A 22,989-nucleotide genomic window follows, 5' to 3' on the forward strand; every position below is an offset into this window, starting at 1 on the left:
ATAATAATAACAATAATGTCTTTTTTTATGCAAAATAATTAACATACAACTATTACTTGATTTTAGGTTCCTAAAGGAGAATGGGGTTCGTAGGAAAAACAGAATTTACTAATACAAGTAAATTATTATGGTTGACTGTTCACTTAGTGATGTTATTGTTAGTTGAGTTCGGTAACTCAGACATTCTAGAAGACTGCTGCACTAACACTTTTACAATACAGAAAGGTATGGTTATTAACACTCACTTTAAAGACTGCGTAAATAAAATGAAAGAAATAAGAAATAAGTGTGAATTAGATGAACAGCTATCTAATGTAAGTACAACAAATAGTTATTTATTTAATTATATGGTTAATATATAATAGTTAATATTTAATTATTGACATTTATTAGTTTTGTACATTGAGATCTGTTTCTCATCAGTATTTGATAGATATTATACACTTCTTTTATTATTTTATACATGAATTACAAGTTATGAAATAGCCTTTTAATCTCATTTATCATCTTCTGTTTTCTCTAAATTGGTAATTTTAGTTTTAAATATTTCTTTGAATATTTTTAAATTAAATTTTACCCCTGTTCACTTTCTTCGAGAATAAATTAGAACTGTCTGTTTAACTAATATCAGAGCAACAAATATTTTATTCCTATTACGAAATTCAGCCACAAAATAATTTTTTACTTCCTTGTACGAGTGAAGGAAGTGTTGTGATCACGAAAAATTTCGGTTTACAATTTTCAACGGAAATATTCATTTTGACCATCACTGAATCCATTTTGACTAGTTTCGGCGTGGCGTCTGTATGTATATATGTATCTCGCAAAACTTAAAAACGATTAGCCGTATAATAGTTACGACTAAGACAGGTTTTCAGTTTTCTCGTGATCTCATTGAAGAATTTTGCAATCACGGGATCGACTTTGTACAGTCGACGCACTTCCAATAAAAAGGAATCAATCACCGAGTTAAAATAACTTCCCGTGATCAATATAGGCAATAATTAATAGCCTCTACATAATGGTACAGGCCCTACGAACGTGACAGATCTTTTCTTTCTCTACATTAGCCTTGTGTCTGTGAAGATAGTCATTATCTTCACAAATTAAACAGATTTAAAATGTTATGTAGAGCAGGAAGGCAGGATGTAAGTCGGTTAATATAGATTAAATCCGTCTAGACATACTTTCTCTTACAAGAACGATTTTCGAAATGAAATAGGCCAATCCGTAGGTGAGTAATTATCATTAAAATGGTCATGTAAAACACAAGAAAACAAAAATACACAATAGCAACTTTTACCAGACCATCTGTACGCCATTAATATTAGGAATTTTCTAATTTTGATTTTTTGTCAGTTTGATCCCCAACATCCAGCCTAATAGGCAAAAAAAATTTCGACAAATCGGTTTCCAATAATTCATGCAGTTCTGCTTTCTAGCTTCTTGTACCCGACTTTTGCAATGGTTTGCATGGAAATTTATCATGTTGTACTATTGTACTGTATGTTATCATAAGACTTAACAAAGAAAAATGTAAAAATACTCTTCCAAATTTACGTTAGAAATGACCGTACAAAAAACCTGTTGAACGTTCTCGTACTGTATTCAAAAAAAGCATGAAAAATGTATCCAATTTCACTTGCAAGCTTTTCATAATGACCAAATAACCTTTTCAACTGTTACTCGTTGAATTTATTCATCCATATGTATACCCTTCACATAGTTAGTTTTCTGTAAATTAAGAAAAAATTTAAATGGCATTAAAATTATAACTGTGATATTATTTTGTAAAAATATAGATAGCAAGACAATGTTCGAAAAAAACTCTTAGTCCAGATGAATGTGCAAATAGTTTCACTGTATTAAAAGAAGCAGAATGGGTAGTGTCGACTATCATTACTTCTTTTGAAAGAATTCTACAACCAAATTTGATCTTATTCAAAGAAATTGCTGCATATGAAACATGGTTATGGTGGGAAACCTTAATTAACAAAATATTTGAACCAGAATTTGAAACGTATAAACACATTCCAGAAATAGTAAAAAACAAGCACTACAAAACTAAACTTGGGATATACAGAAAATGGTGGGGGAATGCGAATGGGATTTCAGATAATAGCCCTAAGGAGATTGACCATACGAATTTAGAATTTAGCTGCACTTATGACGAAATAAAACGAGTAATGGACTTCGACAAAACGTAAGTAACGTATAAAAAAATCACATAATACGAGTATAAAGTAATATTAATATCAAATAATGTGTATACAGTAATAGTATGTGTGATTTTTTTTTTGAGAGGTTTTTTTAAATTTGTTGAGCTACTTAATGGTACTCGTATTTATGACTCATTGCTTAACAATTTTCTATTGACCCTATAGTTATTTAGTAGGTTTGCTTGGCATTTCTTCCGCCACCACCCTATTCGGTCGCCCTAAAGCATAAGACCGAATGTCTGTGCCCCAAACGGCTACTGGGCCTCAAAACAATTTAGCGACCAGTGTCCTAAATAGCTCCTAGAGCTTACCTAACAGCGTGAGCGGACTAAGCGCGGTGCCATACACCACCGGCTTACGTGCGCCAACCGCTCACTTGTCATATATTTACTAAAATGGGTAGGCGCATCCCGTCAACTACTAAAAATATATATGGCATCCATAAATTAAAATTTACTTTGTCAAGGCAGCAATTCGCTGCCACGCCTAGGTCACTGAATGCCAACCAGTACCTGTCCACCATATTAAAAAGCGCTTGGAGCCCTAATTGGCTGGTGGCCAGCCATATATCTCAAGGTTAGCTTTCTACAGTAGGAGTCTTTCCCTTAAGTAAACTACTGATGTCGGTTGAACATAGCAATCGCAATAAGGAACTCCCACTCAGTCCGGCAATGTAGTTCTCGCCATATAATTCGCCTCTTGTGAGTGGCCAATTTTCCCCTTGACCTCTAAGTTCCACGGTGGCTCGGTCTCTCGCCCCCCACCGCCCCTCCTAAACATAGTGAAGGACAGTCAAACATCAGATGTTCATCAGACGGGACCTCCCGGCAGACGCACAGGTCATCAGATGCCAGGTGGAACCGAAACTGATGTTGGATCAAATTAACATGTTTGGTGAGCACCTGGGCACCCGTTGTTCCTAAAAACGAAGGAGAGGCATACCATTCCCACAGATCCCGTATAAACTTGTACAGGGATCTTCTTTTAGTCATGGTGTCCCATTCCAGCTGCCATGTTTCCATTGCGAGGCTCTGCAGTTTCTTCCGCAGGCGGGAGATGGGCAACTGAATTAAAAATTTGATCCAGTGCATTGAAATCACCGTTCCGTTCCGGTACTGGCCCGGCCCGAAACCGCATCCCAAATTCCTCGGCCTCCCGGTCTCTTCGCAATCTCCACATGACTGCCCGAACTTCCACCCCTAAGTCGATTGGGAAAGCCTTTCCCAATACGGTGATAGCCTCGTAGGAGGTTGTTTGTATGCACTGTAACACCAGTGCATACAATTATGGCTCTGCGCTAGGCACTCCTTAAATTTTGAACAAGTGCTCTATTCACATCCAACCTATGCGCTCAAACGGGCGCCGCGTAACAGATCATGCTTTAGAAGACACCTCGGTACACCATGAACATTTGACGGCCAGACAACCCATAGTCCTTCCGTGCAATCCTCCTAAGTTTGTGCATCACTGAGACTGCGTCCGCCGCTACTTGCCTAATGTGGTTGCTAAACAGCAACTTCTCTTTAAAAAAAAACACCTAGATACTTATGAACTCTCACTCGGCTAATTACACTGCCTTTATACTTAATGAGGGGGTTTCTACTGTACGATTATTTGTCTGCACTCTTGAGAAGCATAAACTTCGTCTTGGGCACAGAAATCTCTAAATTTTGAATGTCCATCCAGCCCTCCACACTCGACAAGGTCGCTTGCGCTCAATCTTCCAGCTGCGGTCGAAAATTACCACGAACTAAAAGGACAGTCATCAGTGAAAGCCTGAGCCGTTACCCCTTTTGGGAATGTCAATCCCAGAAACCCGTCAAATACCAGGTTCTACAGCAGGGGACCGAAAACAGAACCCTGCGGGCTTCCCCTGGTGACGGATTTTTCCACAGCTAGGTACGCATCTTTAAACAGAGCCGTACGATTAGACAAATAGTTACGTACTACGGCCTGCAGGGCTACGGGAACATTGCGGCGTTCCAGCTCATAGAAGACAGAACTCCAACACAAGGAAGTAAATGCTGCCTCTATGTCTATAAAAATTGCAAAAACATATTTACAGTCGGCGCTTTCCACCTCGGTAAGAGCATTTAAGATGCAATTCTCAGTGCCATCCCCTATCGTGAAGCCATACTTGCCTCGATTTAGAAAACAATTCACCTCAATGCTTTCCCAGAGCCGTTCCACAACCAGCCTTTCAAGGGTTAAACACATCTTCAGTCGAATCATTATTTTAATTAGGAAAATCAGATTTTGTTTGGACGTACATTTAAGCCAGTCAGATCATTGATCATTTAGTAACTTGGTTTAACCCAATAATTTGACGCAATATCTTGAGGGAAACGAATGAGAATTGGCACCGACAATCGAAAGAGTTCTTGAGCTATCTTGTGGGTGAAATTATTTTCTCTACTTTTATTTCTTCTCGGGTAGATTTAACCACCACCTATTTTCCTTACACTTAGAGATACTTTTAAAGGTATTTGTACAGGGATCTTCTTTTAGTCATGGTGTCCCATTCCAGCTGCCATGTTTCCATTGCGAGGCTCTGCAGAGTCTTCCGCAGGCGGAAGATGGGCAACTGAATGAAATTTTGATCCAGTGCATTGAAATCACCGTTCCGTTCCGGTACTGGCCGGGCCCGAAACCGCATCCCAAATTCCTCGGCCTCCCGGTCTCTTCGGAATCTCCACATGGTTGCTCGGAATTTCACCACTAAATCGACTGGGAGAGCCTTTCGCAGTACGGTGGTAGCTTTGAAGGAGGATAGTTTTAAAAACATCAGTGTATACAATTAAGGCACTGCGCTGGGCACTCCTTAAATTTTAAACAAGTGCTCTATTCACATCCAACCTATGCGCTCAAACGGGCGCCGCGTAACAGATCATGCTTTAGAAGACACCTCGGTACACCATGAAAATTTGATGGCCAGAACACCCATAGTCCTTCCGAGCAATCCTCCTAAGTTTGTGCATCACTGAGAATGCGTCCGCCGCTACTTGCCTAATGTGGTTGCTAAACAGCAACTTCTCATCAAGCAAAACACCTAGATGCTTAGGAACTCTCACTCGGCTGATTACACAGCCTTTATACTTAATGAGGGGGTTTCTACTGTACGATCATTTGTCTGCACCCTTCAGAAGCATAAACTTCGTCTTAAGCTCAGAAATCTTTACAATTTCTAAACTTATAAAAGGAATCACCTAATTTAACAAATTTCAAACCTGGCAGATAAATACTAAATAAAAAGAGTCTAATAAACTTTTTTCTTCCCCTCTCCTAATATAGCTATGCTCAAGAATTTGCAATGAACCGAGTGGTTGTCATTCAACTTTTTTATTTTTATTTTTTTTTATTTATTTTTTTTCAGTTATAATCTTTTTTTAAATGTTTTAAATGAATATAAAAAAGTTTTAAAATCTTTTCATTAAATATATTTAATTATGAGGCAAACACTTACCTCATAAAATCAGTGTCCAGGGAAGATCGAGACAATCGAAAATAAGATGTCAAGTGGAATATAAACATTAATTAATTCTAAGAACCAAGAGATATTTTTGCCTCTTCTGTAATAGCGAATTAATCTGAAAATATTTGAGCACTTTCAGATTAATACTCAAAAACATTAAAAATACTTTCGTGATCAACCCGATGACAAGTGTAAAATTTTATATTGCTTGAGAGACCACATATTTTTACATAATACTCTCATATTAACAGCAGCACAAAACATTTAAATAAAAGTATATAATGACAGTCATTTATTTATTGGTTTTCTATTATTTCTCCGGCCAAATCATTCAAAATAAACATAGCATCTCGTGAACGATTCCAATAATTGCGTTCTCTATCTTTCTTTAGCTTTTGGTTCGAGGCTTTTTAAACAATTATTCTAATATTCTTCTAGCTCATCTTCTTTATAGGATTTCCCTTTCGATTTTCTTTATATTAAGGAAATCATTCCTTACCTTAAATAATATTAGCTTAATATAAATGTCCAGTATATTTGAACCTAAATATGTATGTATTGAAAATATTAATTTCTTTTCTTTAAAAATAAAACTAGCATCTCAATGAATTCCAAGATGTTGTTAACTTTCTTTGTAAAGTGATTCTTCATGGTTTAACTGTTTTTATTTTTTAACTCGTTCCCGTGTTAGACAACAACAAACAACCGTTTACAAATAGCATATGAATTGAATCTAAAGTTGAGGATATATATGATAACATGAAAGGTCGGCTACATCTAAAACAGTATTTTTTACCGTAATTATCTGACTGGAAAATTCTTGAGCGACAGTATACAAATTGGTAGCTTGTTTTATAGAAGCAATATACTTTATGATTAAAATAAGTATCCACCGAATAAATAAATAACGTTCAGTAAAGTACAATATTTCGCATGTTTATCGTCAAGCAGTGGTTACTTCCAGTTTAACAAATATATTAAAAATCGAATAATAAAAGGATGTTGTTTATACCTTTTTCTTAAGGAACGTTTTGGTGTATGTACACAAATTGCAATAAAACTCCTCTAAATTTTATTTAGGGCTTTTATTTTCATAGCGTTTAGTGTGCATGTTTACATAAAGGCCCAAAGTATTGTAAAAATGTCTCTTAACCGAGTTATCTTTTTTTTTATTGCAGTGAAAAATTAAACGAACAGGAGTGTATAGAAATCTTTGAAAAAATTTGTATTAAGAAATCAAAATTGCCAACGGAATTGTTAAATAGGTTATTCTCACCACATAATGATGGTGATAGACCTGTTACGTTTAAGACTATACAAATTGTGTTATCAAACAGCAAAGAAATGAGTAATCTGATAGTAAATTTGAATAAATTATCGGGAGAGATGATCAAAGTTTGGGATTTTAAATATGTACTTCAAATAATTTCTGGATTTAATGAAATCGAGGCGCCTTTTAAGATTTCTGGTATGGCTAGTACTATTTCTTTAAACCTTCTACCGGACCAGTTTATGTCACTTTGGAAGCGCGCTTATGAAACAGGCTTACCTCGAGCTGTCACAAAAATCATACTTGAGAAAGTCAGTCTTTACAAACTAATAAAAAGTTCAAATGAAGAAGAAGTTTATAGAAAAGTGAATACTTTTTTGGAAAATATCGCTGCATTCTACAAAAACTACCCTCGTCAACAAGATGGAATGCTTAATATCTTGTTCATGTTGAAACACGCTTCAGAAAGAAATTGGGAATTTGAAAAGTTAATTGATCTTATCGGAATATTTTTACTTAAATGTACACATGATGAAGTAATTCCATTTTTGCAAGTTGTGGACCCAAACGGCAACATCAAATTAGTAAGTAAAGTTAGCGTCACATTCGATGATAAGTTTTTTAGTTTTCTATAAAAATTGTTTTCCAATAATACTCGTACTTAGTAACGAATCAAAGCGTATAATATATGAGGTCGTTTACATTCCACAATGCACAATACTAAGCACTCTTCTCTTCACTGCCATCACATGGCCAAAAACGCTGGAACACACATTACCAAAATAATAAATTTATTATGTATCTAAGACGAGACTATCCCTTGCAAAAATAAAATGCGTTTTTCTATCATCTTAACGAACATAAAAAAATTTAAAAATCTCACAAAACTTCCAAACTGTAATGACATCAACTAAAAATAAAAAAAACAAGGATTCTCTGTAAATAACATAAGAAACCCGAATGGTTATGACAAATGATTAGTCAGTACGCAATTCAAAAAAATTGTATTAGTTAATATTGTCATAAAGATTTGATAAGGTTTAAAAATTTAAAAAATGTTTAAACACTTTTTTTTGAGCTCATCAGTTTTTATACCACCCCCCTGGAGCTGGACCCAAAACCAAGCACGAACACAGCTTCAGGGATTGCCATCGCCTCAAACTGCCTAGTCGAGAACTGACGTTCCCTCCAGACAGCCGGGACTCGGTCTTCAATTAGTCGCCATGCCTCGTAGAAATCCCCCACCGGGACTCCGGTCTTGACGCCACGCCTCAAATGAGGAAACCCAAAGGGATTCCCCACTGGAACAACGATCCTATTGTGCTCCCTCATCGAAGTCTCCGACCGGAACACTAAGGGAGTCCCTGTCCAATCACCGCCAGCGTGACACCTAAACGGCCCACCCCTCCTCGACAGGGCTATCCCAACCCAGTCTTTCCCAAAACACAGGAAAAGGATATCCATATGTTGTCTTGTTTCTGTAGTCGCGTCCCTCAAGAGAATGCCCCCGAGTATTACGAAAGGTAGATTTGGCGTCCGTTGGGCAATACTTACGTAGATGACCCGCAATCCCACATCCCAACCGCGTAGGGGAACCCACGCTTTTTTTGGCGTTTCCGGTCGCCACACCACCCCTGCCGTTCCTAGCCTTGATGGGCTTTAACGGGAGTCGTCTTTCGCCTTCTAACTTTTTACATCTTACAGTAATAAGCGAGGCCTCGTTCAGATGCCACCGATGTAAATGCCTCGGTAGATATTTACATTTAAACTCAGCTTTTGCCTTCGATGTAGGCCTCGTCCGGACATCTTGAATGCCCTACATCTTTGCCCTCTAAACTAGCCTAACCGAGTTCGCGAAACTACGAACCCCACACCTAGTTCTACTTTTACTGAGTCACTTTCTTGTAAATGTCTAATAGATTCGAGGCAAATTGAAAAACAACATACCACCAAAAAAGCTGTTCGCAACAACGAAAATTTAGTCCTAGTTCCCTTAGTGAACTCAACTTCAGTTCATACCCCTGAATTGGTAAATTTATGGACTCCAATCTGGTCTGCAAGGGAGAAGCAGACAGACCTGCTACTCCCACTCAGCTCCGTCGCAGAGATCCACGTGACCTTTAGTAAACCTACTACCATCGTCGAGATGCCGCTACACCTCACGGCTGCATGGGATCCATGCCCTTGGCAGGGCAGTTGCCATAACGCCGAAAGTGATATTTGCTCAATCAAAAACCGCCCTCGTCAAAACGGCGCTCCACCTCACAACTGCATGGTAATCCATAACCTCGGCAGTGCAGTCGCCGTTCTCATTATCTGACCGTAGCTTGATGCCAAACCCCTACCTCCGGCCAGTTATCTGCCCAGTATGGCGAAAACCACACTGATCGTCCATCAGCATATGGTTTGAAGTCAACCTACTATTAATGGGAAGGTACAAAACCTTCTCGAAAACCTTACCTGCTACATGCAAGAACTTCAGCTGGCGGAGAAGAACTTACAGTGGGGTCCTTGTCGCCACCTTTGAAGAGCAATTTCAATTCACCACGTTTACAACACGCTGGGAAATGTCCAGCAAAAAGCATCCTACTAAAAATCCTAGTCAAAGGACTAAGAATTAGTGGCAACTTGCGAACAAGGAGCTCCACTGTGATACCATCATATCCGAGGGCTTTATTCCTAGCCAGGCTACATATTACTTGGCGGACTTCCATCTCAGTAATTCCAGAAGACAAATTCGCAGAGCAAAAACCTACGACGTCCCTGCGAACACGTCGATGATAAAAGGTTTCACTAACCTCAGTAACATCTGAAAGCAGATCGTTCATCAGAAGAGTGAAGGCACGATCTTTGTCTATAACAACTCCATCCTGGGTCGAGAGAGCCGACAGAAGAATGTCTTTTTTAGTACTCTATAGACGACACCCCCATGGATCTTTATTTCCCTGCTCTTGTACAAAAGAGCGCCAAGAATTACGCTTAAAAGACCGAACATTATGAAAATACTCTTTCCTTTTCCGACGATAGTTCGCAAGCAAATCTGCACGCGTACCAGTATAATCTTCACGCTGTACGGCTCTCCTGAGCCGGCCCACAGTCCGCTTCATCGCGGTCAAGTCTGGAAACCACCATCCAGCTACTCTCTCTCAACTCGTGCCTCTGGAAATCGACTGTTAAGAGGCTTCAACTATCACAGAAAAATAATTCTCTGCCAGGTCGTCTAATTGGAATTCGTCCAGACTTCGAGCAAAAACTCAAAGCCTGGTCGCAAGAATATTTGAAAACCTAGGCCAATCTCCCCGCCTGTGCAGTAAGTGCCCCTGCTGAATAAGGACATTCCCCCTATAGACAATGCGCAGCCCGCCTACCAACTGAAAAACTATTAGTCGATGATCACTCGCGCAATCATCGACTACTGACCAGTTCATAATCCTACCAGGGTGTCCTTACCAATGGTGACATCAATGTTGGTACCATGGAAGGCCCCCGCAACTCAACTGCACCGACAGATAATTCACCGGCTGCATTAAAAACATCAAAATGATACTGCGCAATGAAACCTTCAATAAACCACCGCCATTATCCGTGATTCAACTGTGCCAAGGAGACTATTTGGCATTCGCATCAACACCTATAAGAATAGGACGATTCGCTACCAGCCTAAAAATTATATCTCAGCTTTCCAAATGTTCAGTTCAGTCAAATGATCCCTGTTTAAAACTTCCTGCACAGTACGGCTGACTTACTGTCTCCAATGAAAAACTTCCTCCAGCTGGGCAAATTACCCTTGACCATATACGGGTGTTGTAGAAGAACAACATCGAGGCTCCATTTTTCAACAACTTCACCTAATTCAACTTGGACCACGTAGGCACCCTGGGCATTTAGCTGACCGAACCTACCCATCAAGAGAATTGAAGTAAATCTCAACTGCCATCTTGTGACATCCACAATCCTTAATATTCACGGAGTGCCTATGACTCTTACGCAACCTTTCACCATTGACGCAAGTCGGAACTCTTTTTTCTGCGGACAACAGTCACGCTCTTCACCACAATGCGCACAGACTGACTCATATTTGCAGAATTTGACCCTACAGCCGAAGCGACAACCTTTAAACATTTAAAGCATCGCTGCACAGCAAGGTACTCCTTGACGCGAGAGGATTCGCAGCTCAGAAAGGGTTTCGAATCTGGTTGTCGGAGGATGTCTACCTTCCGACAAGAACTTCTAGAAGAGCGCCTAACTCGAATACTCCGTGATACCTTGGGGTATCACGCTTCCCTGTTTTGAAGATAAGCCTGCATTCTTTCCTAAACACAGCCTCGTCCAAGTCGGTGTTCTGTTCCCTCATGAAGGTCAGAACGTCCTCATCAGAACTGCCAGGTCTACCCAGTCCTTTTTCGAAATGCCTCTACCGCAAGATTAGGTTTACCCCGGGTGGGTGTCGCTATATCCATCTCCGAAGCCTCATCCACCAACGAGGTCGAAGGAACAGGCTCCGGCTTCCTCTTCCGCCTCGACTTCTTCACCTCGGTAAACTCTGTCATGGCCAGAGATTCCCTAGCCTTTTCTAACATGGTTAACGAGACACTTGCTGTCTTCCTCCTAACTGGAATGTTGGGCAAGCCCACTTACGTGACGATTGCCCACAGCGAGCCACGGGCATCTGGAAACCTTAAGTATTCTCCTGTGACCCTTCGTACCTCTTAGCTGCTTCTGGTTCAGATATAAAACTACGGATTACGGCCCTCGTTCTTAAAAGAACGCGAGTAGGACTAAAGGGAGTACTCCCTTACTCGTGATGGGGACAGAAGTGGTTGCCACCTCTTCACCGCAGTAAGTCGGGTACAGGTTCGTAGAAATCTGTGCATTGTACACCGCCAAGAAGGGCAAATAGAGAGTCTACATAGATTGATGCTAAACAGCAGCCGCAGTATGCAGTCAAAAACGACTCGAACTGTCGGAGGTACACACGCTACCGACAGTCAAAACACCAACAGCAAACCAAATAGCCACCATCTCTGGCAACGCATCCAAGGGACCAGAAGTTACCGCACTACCACAGTTGAAACAATGTTCCCGCCTATCGGGACCCAGACCGGTGCGCAATCCGCCAATATCTACTACAACACTCCTCAGCAGAGCTCCTTGAAACCCGAAAAGACACCCACCCAATTCGGATGCGGCCGTCCTTCAGCAATTTATCCGCAAGCGGAGGCGGAACCTCCACCGTTGCCACTTTTGTATCCCCGAATGAGGGCCGCAGGGAGAGGACATCTATCGTCACTCCAGCCTGTTTTGCAGATATCACACATTAAATCCACTTCAGAGATAAGGGCGTCTACGTCCTTTATGGGCAAGTGAACACGTCGAACGCCCCTACCGGCTGTAACTGTCGTGCATTTTACCTTGACCAAAATTTGCTGTTGTCGCTTCTCAGCAGCGTCTCCAGTGTCCGTCACTCTGATGTGAAGGTCTTCTCCCTGCCCTAGACCTGCCGAGAGTATACCTGCTTCGCCCGACGACACGGAGTCCTTTACAATGAGAAGGAGATCCGCATATATTCGGCCTACCGCCTCCACCATCACTGACGCGGTTCGCGGCACTGCCGGTGTCTTCACCGAGACCCTACCCACAGTGGTATCCAGTAATGACATATCTGTGTGCACCTGGAGCTTACAAGTGCGCCTCTGAGCCACATACTCAGTCACTGGATACAAAAACTAAACCTAAACTAAACTACCTAGACACTTACAAGTGTTTTGATAAATTAAAAAAAAAAATAATTACATAATATATGAAATTTATTTTTACCGAATTTATACCAGGAAAATAATTCATGTACGGGAAGTTTTAAATGGTTTGGCATTGCTTTGCACTGTAACAATATAAAGTATTGTGATTTGCTAAAATAGCAAAACTGTGTACTCACCGATTCGGAGAACTTATTAAATATTTCAATAGTTAAAATTTAAATATTTAGTTTCTAATTTACTTCTCGCATCTCATAAATATGTTACTTATATCACAACCAGTATCGGGCTTGCTCGTTAATTGCTCCCAATGGAATGATTAATCCCTCAGTTGGGTTTGTAATTGGGAAACACCAATTGTTTTGTTAATCTTTTTACCATGTTCAACGTATTATTTCCAAACTGCCCGTGATAGAATTAAAACCATGAATGCTACTTGTTCTTTCCGATCACTCAATATGTCGCCCTGTAAATCCCCTTCCCAAACAATACAGTTTGCATTAGACTTTTCAGGTTTTGCAGGAATACGGTACAGGTGTATTGTACTAAAGAGTAATTCTTTTTTTTAAGGATGTCATTAAAAATTAAAGAATTTAAATTTGGTATGTTTTTTAACACCGACGAAAATAACTTCTTTTCCCATTTTGCAACAGCTTTTTTTTTTTTAGTTAACAACGTATCGCTTTTATTTTGTGGAACATTTTTGGGTGGTTTATCCTTTTGACATGAGTAGTATGGCATTGTCTACTATGTTTTCTATTAAACGCGATAATATTAATTTCTCTGTGACCTATTCGGAGAAATTTTTGAAATTTTTTTCCAAGAAAGGTGAATATATCACCTCTTAAAAGTGACAATGGCTCCAAAAGGAACCATCTCCAGATCGTGTGTAACAGAATGAACCGTTTCATAGTAATATATGCCTTTAGTAACACTCTTAATTGTATTACTTCCACTATTGACGACCTGCTAAGTTTTCTTTGTAAATGTATGAGTTTGTTTGTACATGAGAGAGTCTTTGGATCACATGGGCACATCCTGTCAAGAGCCCACGGTATGACAATATTTACAAACTTAAATTAACATTACTTATGCGCACGAAGAAAAATGGTATACTTTACTGCTTAATTTATCCAACCAGATTAAATAAATATATGCACCATACATTACCAGTTTACACCAGCTATAAAACAACACATGCAGGGTAAAAATAAATAAATTTATTTATATTTGTAAATCTAAAAATTTTACACGAATTATTACCTTTTTACAAAACACCTTCTAATGATGTTTTAATGTTAATTATTCGTATAAAACTACATTCATACAACTCTGCCTTTTAAAGGATCTAATGTTTTTATAACACAATTTAAGTAATCGATGTCTTGAATAGTCTAAAAATCCCGTAAAAGTATCATATTTGTTATACTAAAAGTTCTCAGTTCCCTGTACCTTCACTTTCCTCCTTGAATCAAAACCGACCAGCAGATACGCGTCATCAGTAATGTAAAGTGCTTACAACCTGCAGCGAGATCTTGAAGAAACCTTTTTTTATTGCAATCTATGAACACCATCAACCGTATACCATTCATATTTATTAAAAACATCTTCATTGGCTAGTCTCCTCCTTTCTACGGCTAAATTTATATATATATTTTTCCTATTACAATTTTATATTTTTATCCTTCCATTTTTTTCTAGATATTCTACGCTTTCTACGCCGAGTTTAAATCCATATCCGCAACCGCTTAAAAATTCGTTAATCGGACCGTAATAAAAATTTAATTATCATATGAAAACTTATTGAGAAATCCAAAGCACCAAATATATACTTTCTAAACATTTCATTGTGAGGAACTTATCGTACCTTAACGTTGAATTAATTTTGAACTATCCAAATCTTCTGCACCGAGTGACTTAAATTAGAAAGCTACAACATTATTACTGGTTACCGACATGATCGAAAACCATGGAGATGAGCATAAGTACTCTCAAAACATAAGAGTGGTAACATACCCTAATTTCTCAGAGGATATTACTAAATGTATTTCGTTCCATTACTATGATGTGCAAGCATTTCGCCTTTCACCCAAAATCACGTTAATTCTAGTTAAGTGCAGACTTTCAATTACGTACCACTGACAGTTTCATCAGAGGTCGGTAAGAGTAGTGTATGGATAGTTGAGCATCCTTTATAAAATATTTTGATGCCTCGATCTTCCAGACCTGAGGCAACAAGCACTCGTTCAGCAAACGATAATGTTGAAAAACATCAGATATTGAATAGCGTATTCAAACAATCTAACACGTAAATAAATTCACAGGTAAATTTTAGTCATTTAACCATTTTTTTTTTTTTTTGGCTGGCTACCCTGAATTGAATGCTGAAGACAGGAGTCTTCAGCATTACCTGATAACCTATCCACTGACAATGTTGTATAGAATCTACCCGATCCAAGACCCATATAGTTTGAACGAGACCTGATTTCATAGGCACTTACGCAGACGCTTTACGCTCAGAAACAGACCGTATAGATTTCGATAATATGAATTTCATGTGAGGAAAATTAACTTGAATATTTGCACAATCACAGTTCTAGATAACAATATTAGTCATCCAAAAAATTAAATACGCCTTACAATAAATGAAGAAAACTTAAATGATATAAAAATGAATTATTACTACTATTAAACACAAATTTATTTGCCAATTCCCATTTCAAATAATAGAATCACTTAAGATTTACTATTATCTTGTGTAAATTTTATACGGTATACACACAACGGTGGATAAAGTCTGTATAAACTACTTTATATACATACCACATCGCAGTGTTTTTAATTGCAATAAAATACGCTTAAAAAATATAAAAATATGATTATTACAAATTACAAGATTACGGTAATTTATTAAAATTCGACGAACTTTTCTACGGCTTATCGGCTATCCTTTTGCTCTGTTTTATTCATAATTATTGCCATAACTATCGTAAGTATTAATAAAAAAATGATTGCACGTTTAATCTCATACCATCATTCGAAATCATATTTTTACATCATTTTGGCAGAATAACAGTTAGTTTTTACCCACATTTTTTCAGATTTTTTCTTTTATTACACTGTTTGTGTTTTGATTTTTTTTTTATTATTATTAGAAGTATAATAACAATCCAAGAACACTAAGTTTATTTTGACGCAGTACCTCGTCTCAAATTAATTAACTGACTGAGTCAGTGAACCTATGCTAACACAATAAAAGCTTGAACATAATTTTATAAACAGGATACCTTGATTCTCTTAATTTTGATGCTTTGATATGTTTATTAAAGCTCGGAATATTTAAATATTCAGAGAGCTCAGTTATAACTACAATATAACTAATACAATTAAAATAATCTGTATTTAAAAAAATTAACCCTTCCCAAAAACGATGATATACGAATTATAATGAATGCTCGATTTACAATTTCTACTGTAATTATTAATATAAAATTTGCTTTAAGGATACTAAAGTCATATTTTGATAAATTTTTAAAAGGCGTGGGAGAGAATAACGAACTAAAGTTAACGCTTAAGCCGGGAAATTTATACTATTACTCCACATTTTTATAAAGTTTTATTCGTACATGTTCTTTCTCAGTAGGATACTTCTGTTACAGTCAGTTATTTTCCACAGATATCATGCGCTACTTAGAATGTATCTTGGATTGTATCAATTTCATTAAGATGTATTAACAGTAATAATATAGACCTAATATTTTTACAAAAGACAAATAATTTTATTTAAAAAAATATCATTTACGTCGTAGTTATCTCGTACTAGTAAATGTAAGCAATTAAAACACAGTAATAGTAAATTTACAATGTATTTATAGGAATTAAGTAAAATTTTCATGCGTAGATCAAATATATGTAAATATACATGTTCATTTACCTCAAAAACTAGGACGGTAACACTATCATTCTAGGGACGAAGACATAATTATATTACATAACTATAGGCGTACTATAGTGTGAGATAGCAAAAATAAAAAGGAGTCTTTAAAGCGATACTCATTAGTTTCAATAAAATTAAAATATATCCTGCGCGGGTCACTAGAATTAACTTACTATATATAAGTCACTAACTTATATGCATATGACTTATATGCATAATTTTTTAAATTATAAAAAATTGTTCTACTTGCTTAAAACAAATGAAAACCATGAAATATTGCAATATAATTCAATATAGTGTAGTATAATATTACAATACGAAAATTTATCACTACGGTACAAAATTAAAATCTCTGATAAAATACATAGTAATATTATTCCTTATAAAATTATTATTACCATTATAAATTTCATTCATTTAAATGTTTATCATCATTATTTCATATTTATTTGCTATTACTAATATTGTTCATACCAAATTAACAAACCGAAGATTTGATCTTTTAACTTAATAAATTGAACCTCTTTTTTATCATCGTCTAATCTATGCTACTTATCTAAAAGTTAGTTAAATTTTGTTGAGCTCTGCTTTCCCTGAAATCCTGTAAATCAGTACATACCAATTTTTTGAAAAAAATATATTAATGTAGTTGTGATCGTTATCATAAAGATCATTTCTTATTGACAATTTTAAAAATCGTAGACAGTAGGATTATATAGCTATACCGATGTCACGATACACGATTATTATAATGGCTATTGCAATATCTACAATTAGGATGGTATTAGAAACCTGGACAATAAACTTTGCTGATTTCTTCTGCTATATCAGAAACAAAGAAAAACACAAATAGCAAATATTCAACGAAAGAAAGCAGAAATATGTTCGTAACGAATAGGATATGAGTTTAAATTAGGATTTGATTCACCTCTTGGTAAATCTCTTTTACGTAGTGACGGCCATACGTTGTGGCCTTTACCCATATATCTGGTGAATATTATTAAAAATATTGAACATCTTTTATCTTAGATTAACTTTCCTTCAGAGATGGGTTTCCTATAAGCTCAAGATTAACAAATAATATCAAAACAAAAAAAAATTAATCGGATGAAATCAAATTAATGTAATTTATTCGGTAGCGGATACGATGAACTTTCCATTACTGCACTTTTCATTAATGAAAAATAATTTGCTTTACATTGTTTCTCTCTGTAACTTTAAAACAATCAAGAAATTTTTCCCATCTTGGATATTTTAGACTTAAATGTTGAGGGCACCTTCTCACTATTTTGACGAATGTTACATCTCTGTAGTTTAGGGTGGAATTCTGAGAGCGGATTTGAGATATGAAAATTTTGAACATTCGTTTTTCTTTTTTCACCCAGAATTTACGTACTGAATGATCAACACCACTGTTTTGCTGTGAAATAGGATATAATGGGTTGAGGAACTTCAACTTCGAATAGCTAGAGAGGCTGATCCAGAAGGTTTTCATTTTACTACTCCCTTTTTTTGGGGGGGGGGGTCTATTTTTTTAGGCTGCCTTTTATTGTAATCGTTAGCATGGTATTTAATCACCTGTTCTCAGGCCAATTCTTAGCACAATCTGTTTTTCACCAATAATTTCGTCCTGTTTATCTTCAGCCCTACAATAGGTATGAAGGAATTACGGACTTCACAATAATAAAAATAAATAAAAATGGAGCAGGCTAATTTTTCTGAGCCGAAATGAGAGAATTAGCTGCTGAAATATGCTTGCTATAATTCATTACTGTTGTCTTTTTAGAAAAGCAAGTGATGAATTAAGCTGACAAACGGGCTAAACTGAAGCATTAGGTCAGCCTTATGATATTAAGTCCTCTGCCAGTAGAAGCCTAGAACAATTGTCTCTACTAAATTTACGTACAAGTTTAAAGGTTTCTTGTAGTAGACAGATTCTTCTCCCAGCAAGAAACCGGAAATAGTTTTTCGGTTACTGTCTTCAAAATTGCTTTATCCAGTTTAAACACAGAACTCTCACGGAAAACCAGCAAAATTGTAATCATTTACAGTTAAATTAGTTTTATCCTTTTACAGTTCTGTTTGTACAATATATTTTTATATTATTACCACTGAGCAAAATCGAGCGTATCTTTACAACACTTTTTTTTTAATTTACCACCACGGAATCAATGTTGGAAAAAGTTAGAATTCTTAATATCCTCAAATAAATTCCTGCCACCGTGATTCAATACATACAATCCAACGCACAAGCCGCAACTCTAAAGACTTAACCTGAGTTCTCCAAGACGGTTGCAGTTCATTTATCCGCGCCGAATACCAACATCCTGGAGCTCACACGAAGCAATAAGTGCTAAAACATACCTACCCGCGATACTCCGAAGAAAATAGATAGTTAAAGTCTTTCTGAAGAAAACGCTCCACACAGATAATTCCAATTCCGATCATTCAGATCAGAAAAGGGATCAGAACTTTCAGCCCTTGTATCGTTTATTGCCATTGAGTTAATCGGAAATAAATTATGTTACATTGTTTATAACGTAACACTTTTTTAACGTAATAATTAAAGAAATTGCTGCAACCGGTGTATACTTTAAAAGACGAGTGCACCAAATTCAAGGTTCCTCCTGCGCTCCCTAATCTGAGAACTCCTGATTGGTGATTTAAGAAAATTTCGTAATATGTAATACATTAATATTAAAAAAATTAATGGTTAATGAATTATAAAACAATCTTTGCCATAACGCATCCTCTGAATACTCTGAATCGAAATACCAGATATTTTCATTAGAAAGATAATCACCTTGAGGAGACAGGTTTCTGAAGGTGTGAAATTTAGAATAAATTTATTTTTTTTAAAAATGCCAATTATCTATACTTGAGGGATTTAGAAAAACGTTTAATCCGATTAAATAAGAAGACAGTAGTTCATAACACGTTTTCTTTAATTTTCCTAATGTGTATGTTGCAACCTGTTCAACTAGTGGACAATAAGCAACGCCCCCGCATCCCAATGAGATGAGGATGATATGTGTGATGTGAAAATAAAGTGTAATCTTGTACGTACTCAGGCCGACCATTCCTGAAAGATGTGATTAATTAAACCCCAACCTCAAAAGTACAATGTTAATCCACTGGCAGTATTCAATCCGTATAAAAGCAACTAACGTTTTGTGGGATTTAAACCTCAGAACTTTTGACTTCAAAAATCAGCTGTTAAACAATTAATTTGCGACGACAATTTGGATTTGATCGCTACAAGAGCCCGGTGGGCTATGACATGTCACTTATCACATGTTTTCACGAGTTCCTATTTAAGAACGATATGAACGAAGTCATTAATTACATATCGAAATTATTGTAGAACAAGTTGTGAGTTAATTGATAAAGCTAGCTGTAAACTTCTATTCTATCGTCTGTACGGTCTTATAACCTAATTTATGGCCAAATTAAAGGAGGAGATGCAGCAAAGAATAATAAATTTAAATTGAAAGATGTCGGAAATTTATTTAAAGAAGCCACAGAACGAATGACAAATTAAAATTGGAAGAAATGAGCGAATAACTACAATAAATTGCAAGAACAATTTCATCAAAAAAAACAGTTTAAGAGATGAAAATTTCAAAGAATACTGGCAAATTTATATGACCGAAAATGATGTAGGAGAATCATGAGAAATGATTTTTGAAAATGTGATTATAATTTGAACGCTATAGTCAGTTTTCAAAAACATCATGTTATATATATGTGCATCTTAGTTTATAAATAAAATAAAGTTTTAGTTTTTTATTCATAAATGTAAGCTTAAATAAGTTGTTAAAAACATTAAGACATATTTATAGGAAAATGGAAGTTTTTCAGTTATTTATTATTTCAGTTATTACATTCATTATTACATTCATTATTACATTTCAGTTATTATTACATTTCAGTTAAAATTTATTATTTTATCACTTGAACTTGAACTTGTAATTACATTTTTCTTACTCAAAATCAGTTGTCATGAAATTTTTATTAAGCAATTCTCCTCAATCAGACTAGTGACAATGTCTGTACGAAATTTTGAAAAAATAAAATAAAAGATTTCAAAAACTTACCAGAAATAATTTTTTTTCTTTCTTTAGAGTTAAATTTTTCAAATCGGCGCCAAATTAAAAATAAGCTAATACTAACCCTTAAAACAGAACTAATTTAAAAATCTCGAAAATTTCTCGACATATTAATACACAACTTCTAAGCTAATAAAATTTGTTAATAAATTTGTTTTTAATTAATAATACTTCAAAGCTAAAATGGTTTAATCTTCGTAATATCGAAGATTTACTTTATGTATAACGTTAACAGATTTCTCGTAATATAATAGAATATATAAGTAATTTTGGAGAAAAGAAGAAGCTTTTGTAATATTTAACTCTGATAGTTGTAAGAAAAGAATTTTAAAGATGTATTTTCCTTTACTAATTAAGTTAACTATCCATTAAATACAACCTAGATTTTTTTTTTTTTTTATTTACTTATAGAATATTATTAACTTACTTTTCAAACTGAAAAATATCTGATGTTCTAGTATAGTTCTCCATGCTATCTTACTTAATCGTTACGTCAGTTCTGTATTACGATTTTAGTGAAAAATACTATTTCATATACAAACTGAAAAATATATGATGTTCTAGTATAGTTCTCCATGCTATCTTACTTAATCGTTACGTCAGTTCTGTATTACGATTTTTGCGAAAAATACTATTTCATATACAAACGGGAACAATTAATATTTTCGTAGAATCATTCAGTTTACAAATCTATTTTCATGCCCAGAATTTATTTTTTGTGTACGTGCGGTACACGAGTGAAATATTGTCTGTATTAAGGACAATGAAAAAAATTTTTTTTTTCCTCTTACTTAAGAAAAACTAACTTATTAACTAACTTTGCAAAATATTTAACTAAGATTATTTGTCTTTTTCCAGCTAAATAGTACAATAAATTTTTTCAAATCATTCGACGTGAGTAATATTTGGAGGATATTAGTTGAAAACGATTATACGAAAGATGTGAGTTCGTTTGTCGAGTTGGATAAGCAGTATCCTGGTCACACATATTTAGTGCTATCAAAGATACTTAAAAGCAAAAATCCAGGTTGCACTCAAGAGCAGTTGGAGACTGTTATAAAAGATTTGTCAAACATACCTTTAATTGATGCGTCAAATTCTGTGACTGAAAAAATAAAAAACACTTGTTCAGATTATGTTGTATAATTATAATAACGATTATTATTAATAAATCTTGAAGTAATAAAGATTAATAAAGTTTAAAAAATATATAAGATCTGTTTCATTCTTAGCACTGTAAATACTTATTTGTTCAAAAGTGACAAATTAACCTATTTAATATGCCATTGTGGCATCAAAAAAAAATCGAAGAAAAAACTTAATTTCTCCGTCAGGCTCATTAATCTCTTTTGGATAAAATTTTTAAACATTACTTACATGTCCTTTTCCGTTTTCTCTAATTTGGAGTGAAAATAAAAAAAATAAACACAAGAGGTTTTCGGAAAAACAAAAATTTAAAACAACTATAAAAAATAACCGTGGCGATAAAAATTTAATATTTTAATATGTTGTTCTTCTACCTTTACTCTGCCGATATCAGCTCGACTGAACGATTAAAAACTTCACAACTTGTTTAGCAAAAGAAATGAAAAAGAGGTTAGGAATTTAGGGATTTAATGGACACTTTGCAACAAATTGGGTAACAATAGAATTACCAGTACAATACGAAATTAATTTGGAAATTAAAGTAAAATTATGGAGATGCTTGATGGCCGTAAATTTGAAACTACTTTTTGAACTAAAGAAGAGATCGCTTGGAACGTCTGTTTTCTATTCAAGTACACACAGTTTCAATTGAACAAAAATCTAAAAATTTCAGCTGCAAAAGCTACATACAGCAAGGTTCAACGAGAGAATTGCCGTGAATGCGAGAGAGATAGATCCCTGAATGTACTTCTGCAAAAAAGTCGTGAAGATTTAATAATCGTTTTGCCAAACTGATACTGGCCGGAGGGTTATCAGTACGTGAACTTTTCTGTTTGCAAGCATCTTCGGGATGCTTGCAAACAAGCATCAAGTCCAAGTAAAGCCAACTATTTTTACACGGACTTGAATACTAGATCGTGGATACCGGTGTTCTTTGGTGGTTGGGTTTCAATTAACCACACATCTCAGGTATGGTCGAACTGAGAATGTACAAGACTACACTTCATTCACACTCACATACATATCATCCTCATTCATCCTCTGAAGTATTATCTAAACGGTAGTTACCGGAGGCTAAAC

At 35.8% G+C, this 22,989-nt stretch overlaps 2 protein-coding genes across 5 annotated transcripts in view; one reads left to right on the top strand and one right to left on the bottom strand.

The window, feature by feature from the left end:
* The window catches only part of LOC142318831 (adhesion G protein-coupled receptor L4-like), a 421,773-nt gene that overhangs the window by 389,788 nt on the left and 8,996 nt on the right, over positions 1-22,989 (bottom strand). The gene's annotated exons all lie outside the window — the stretch shown is intronic.
* Positions 1-22,989, top strand: part of LOC142318830 (uncharacterized) — a 61,556-nt gene that overhangs the window by 4,249 nt on the left and 34,318 nt on the right. For 2 of the 4 annotated variants that reach the window (XM_075355364.1, XM_075355365.1), the window contains exons 2-5: positions 67-314; positions 1,803-2,203; positions 6,870-7,545; positions 21,622-21,977. The exons of the other annotated variants lie outside the window; for them this stretch is intronic. In XM_075355364.1, coding sequence (XP_075211479.1) covers positions 81-314; positions 1,803-2,203; positions 6,870-7,545; positions 21,622-21,909 — 1,599 coding nt within the window. In that variant the 5' untranslated portion in view covers positions 67-80 and the 3' untranslated portion in view covers positions 21,910-21,977. Of the gene's footprint in view, positions 1-66; positions 315-1,802; positions 2,204-6,869; positions 7,546-21,621; positions 21,978-22,989 lie in introns of those variants that run through there. 4 annotated transcript variants of the gene reach the window in all.

Source organism: Lycorma delicatula, chromosome 2 (assembly GCF_047948215.1).
Source record: "Lycorma delicatula isolate Av1 chromosome 2, ASM4794821v1, whole genome shotgun sequence".
Taxonomy (NCBI): domain Eukaryota; kingdom Metazoa; phylum Arthropoda; class Insecta; order Hemiptera; family Fulgoridae; genus Lycorma; species Lycorma delicatula.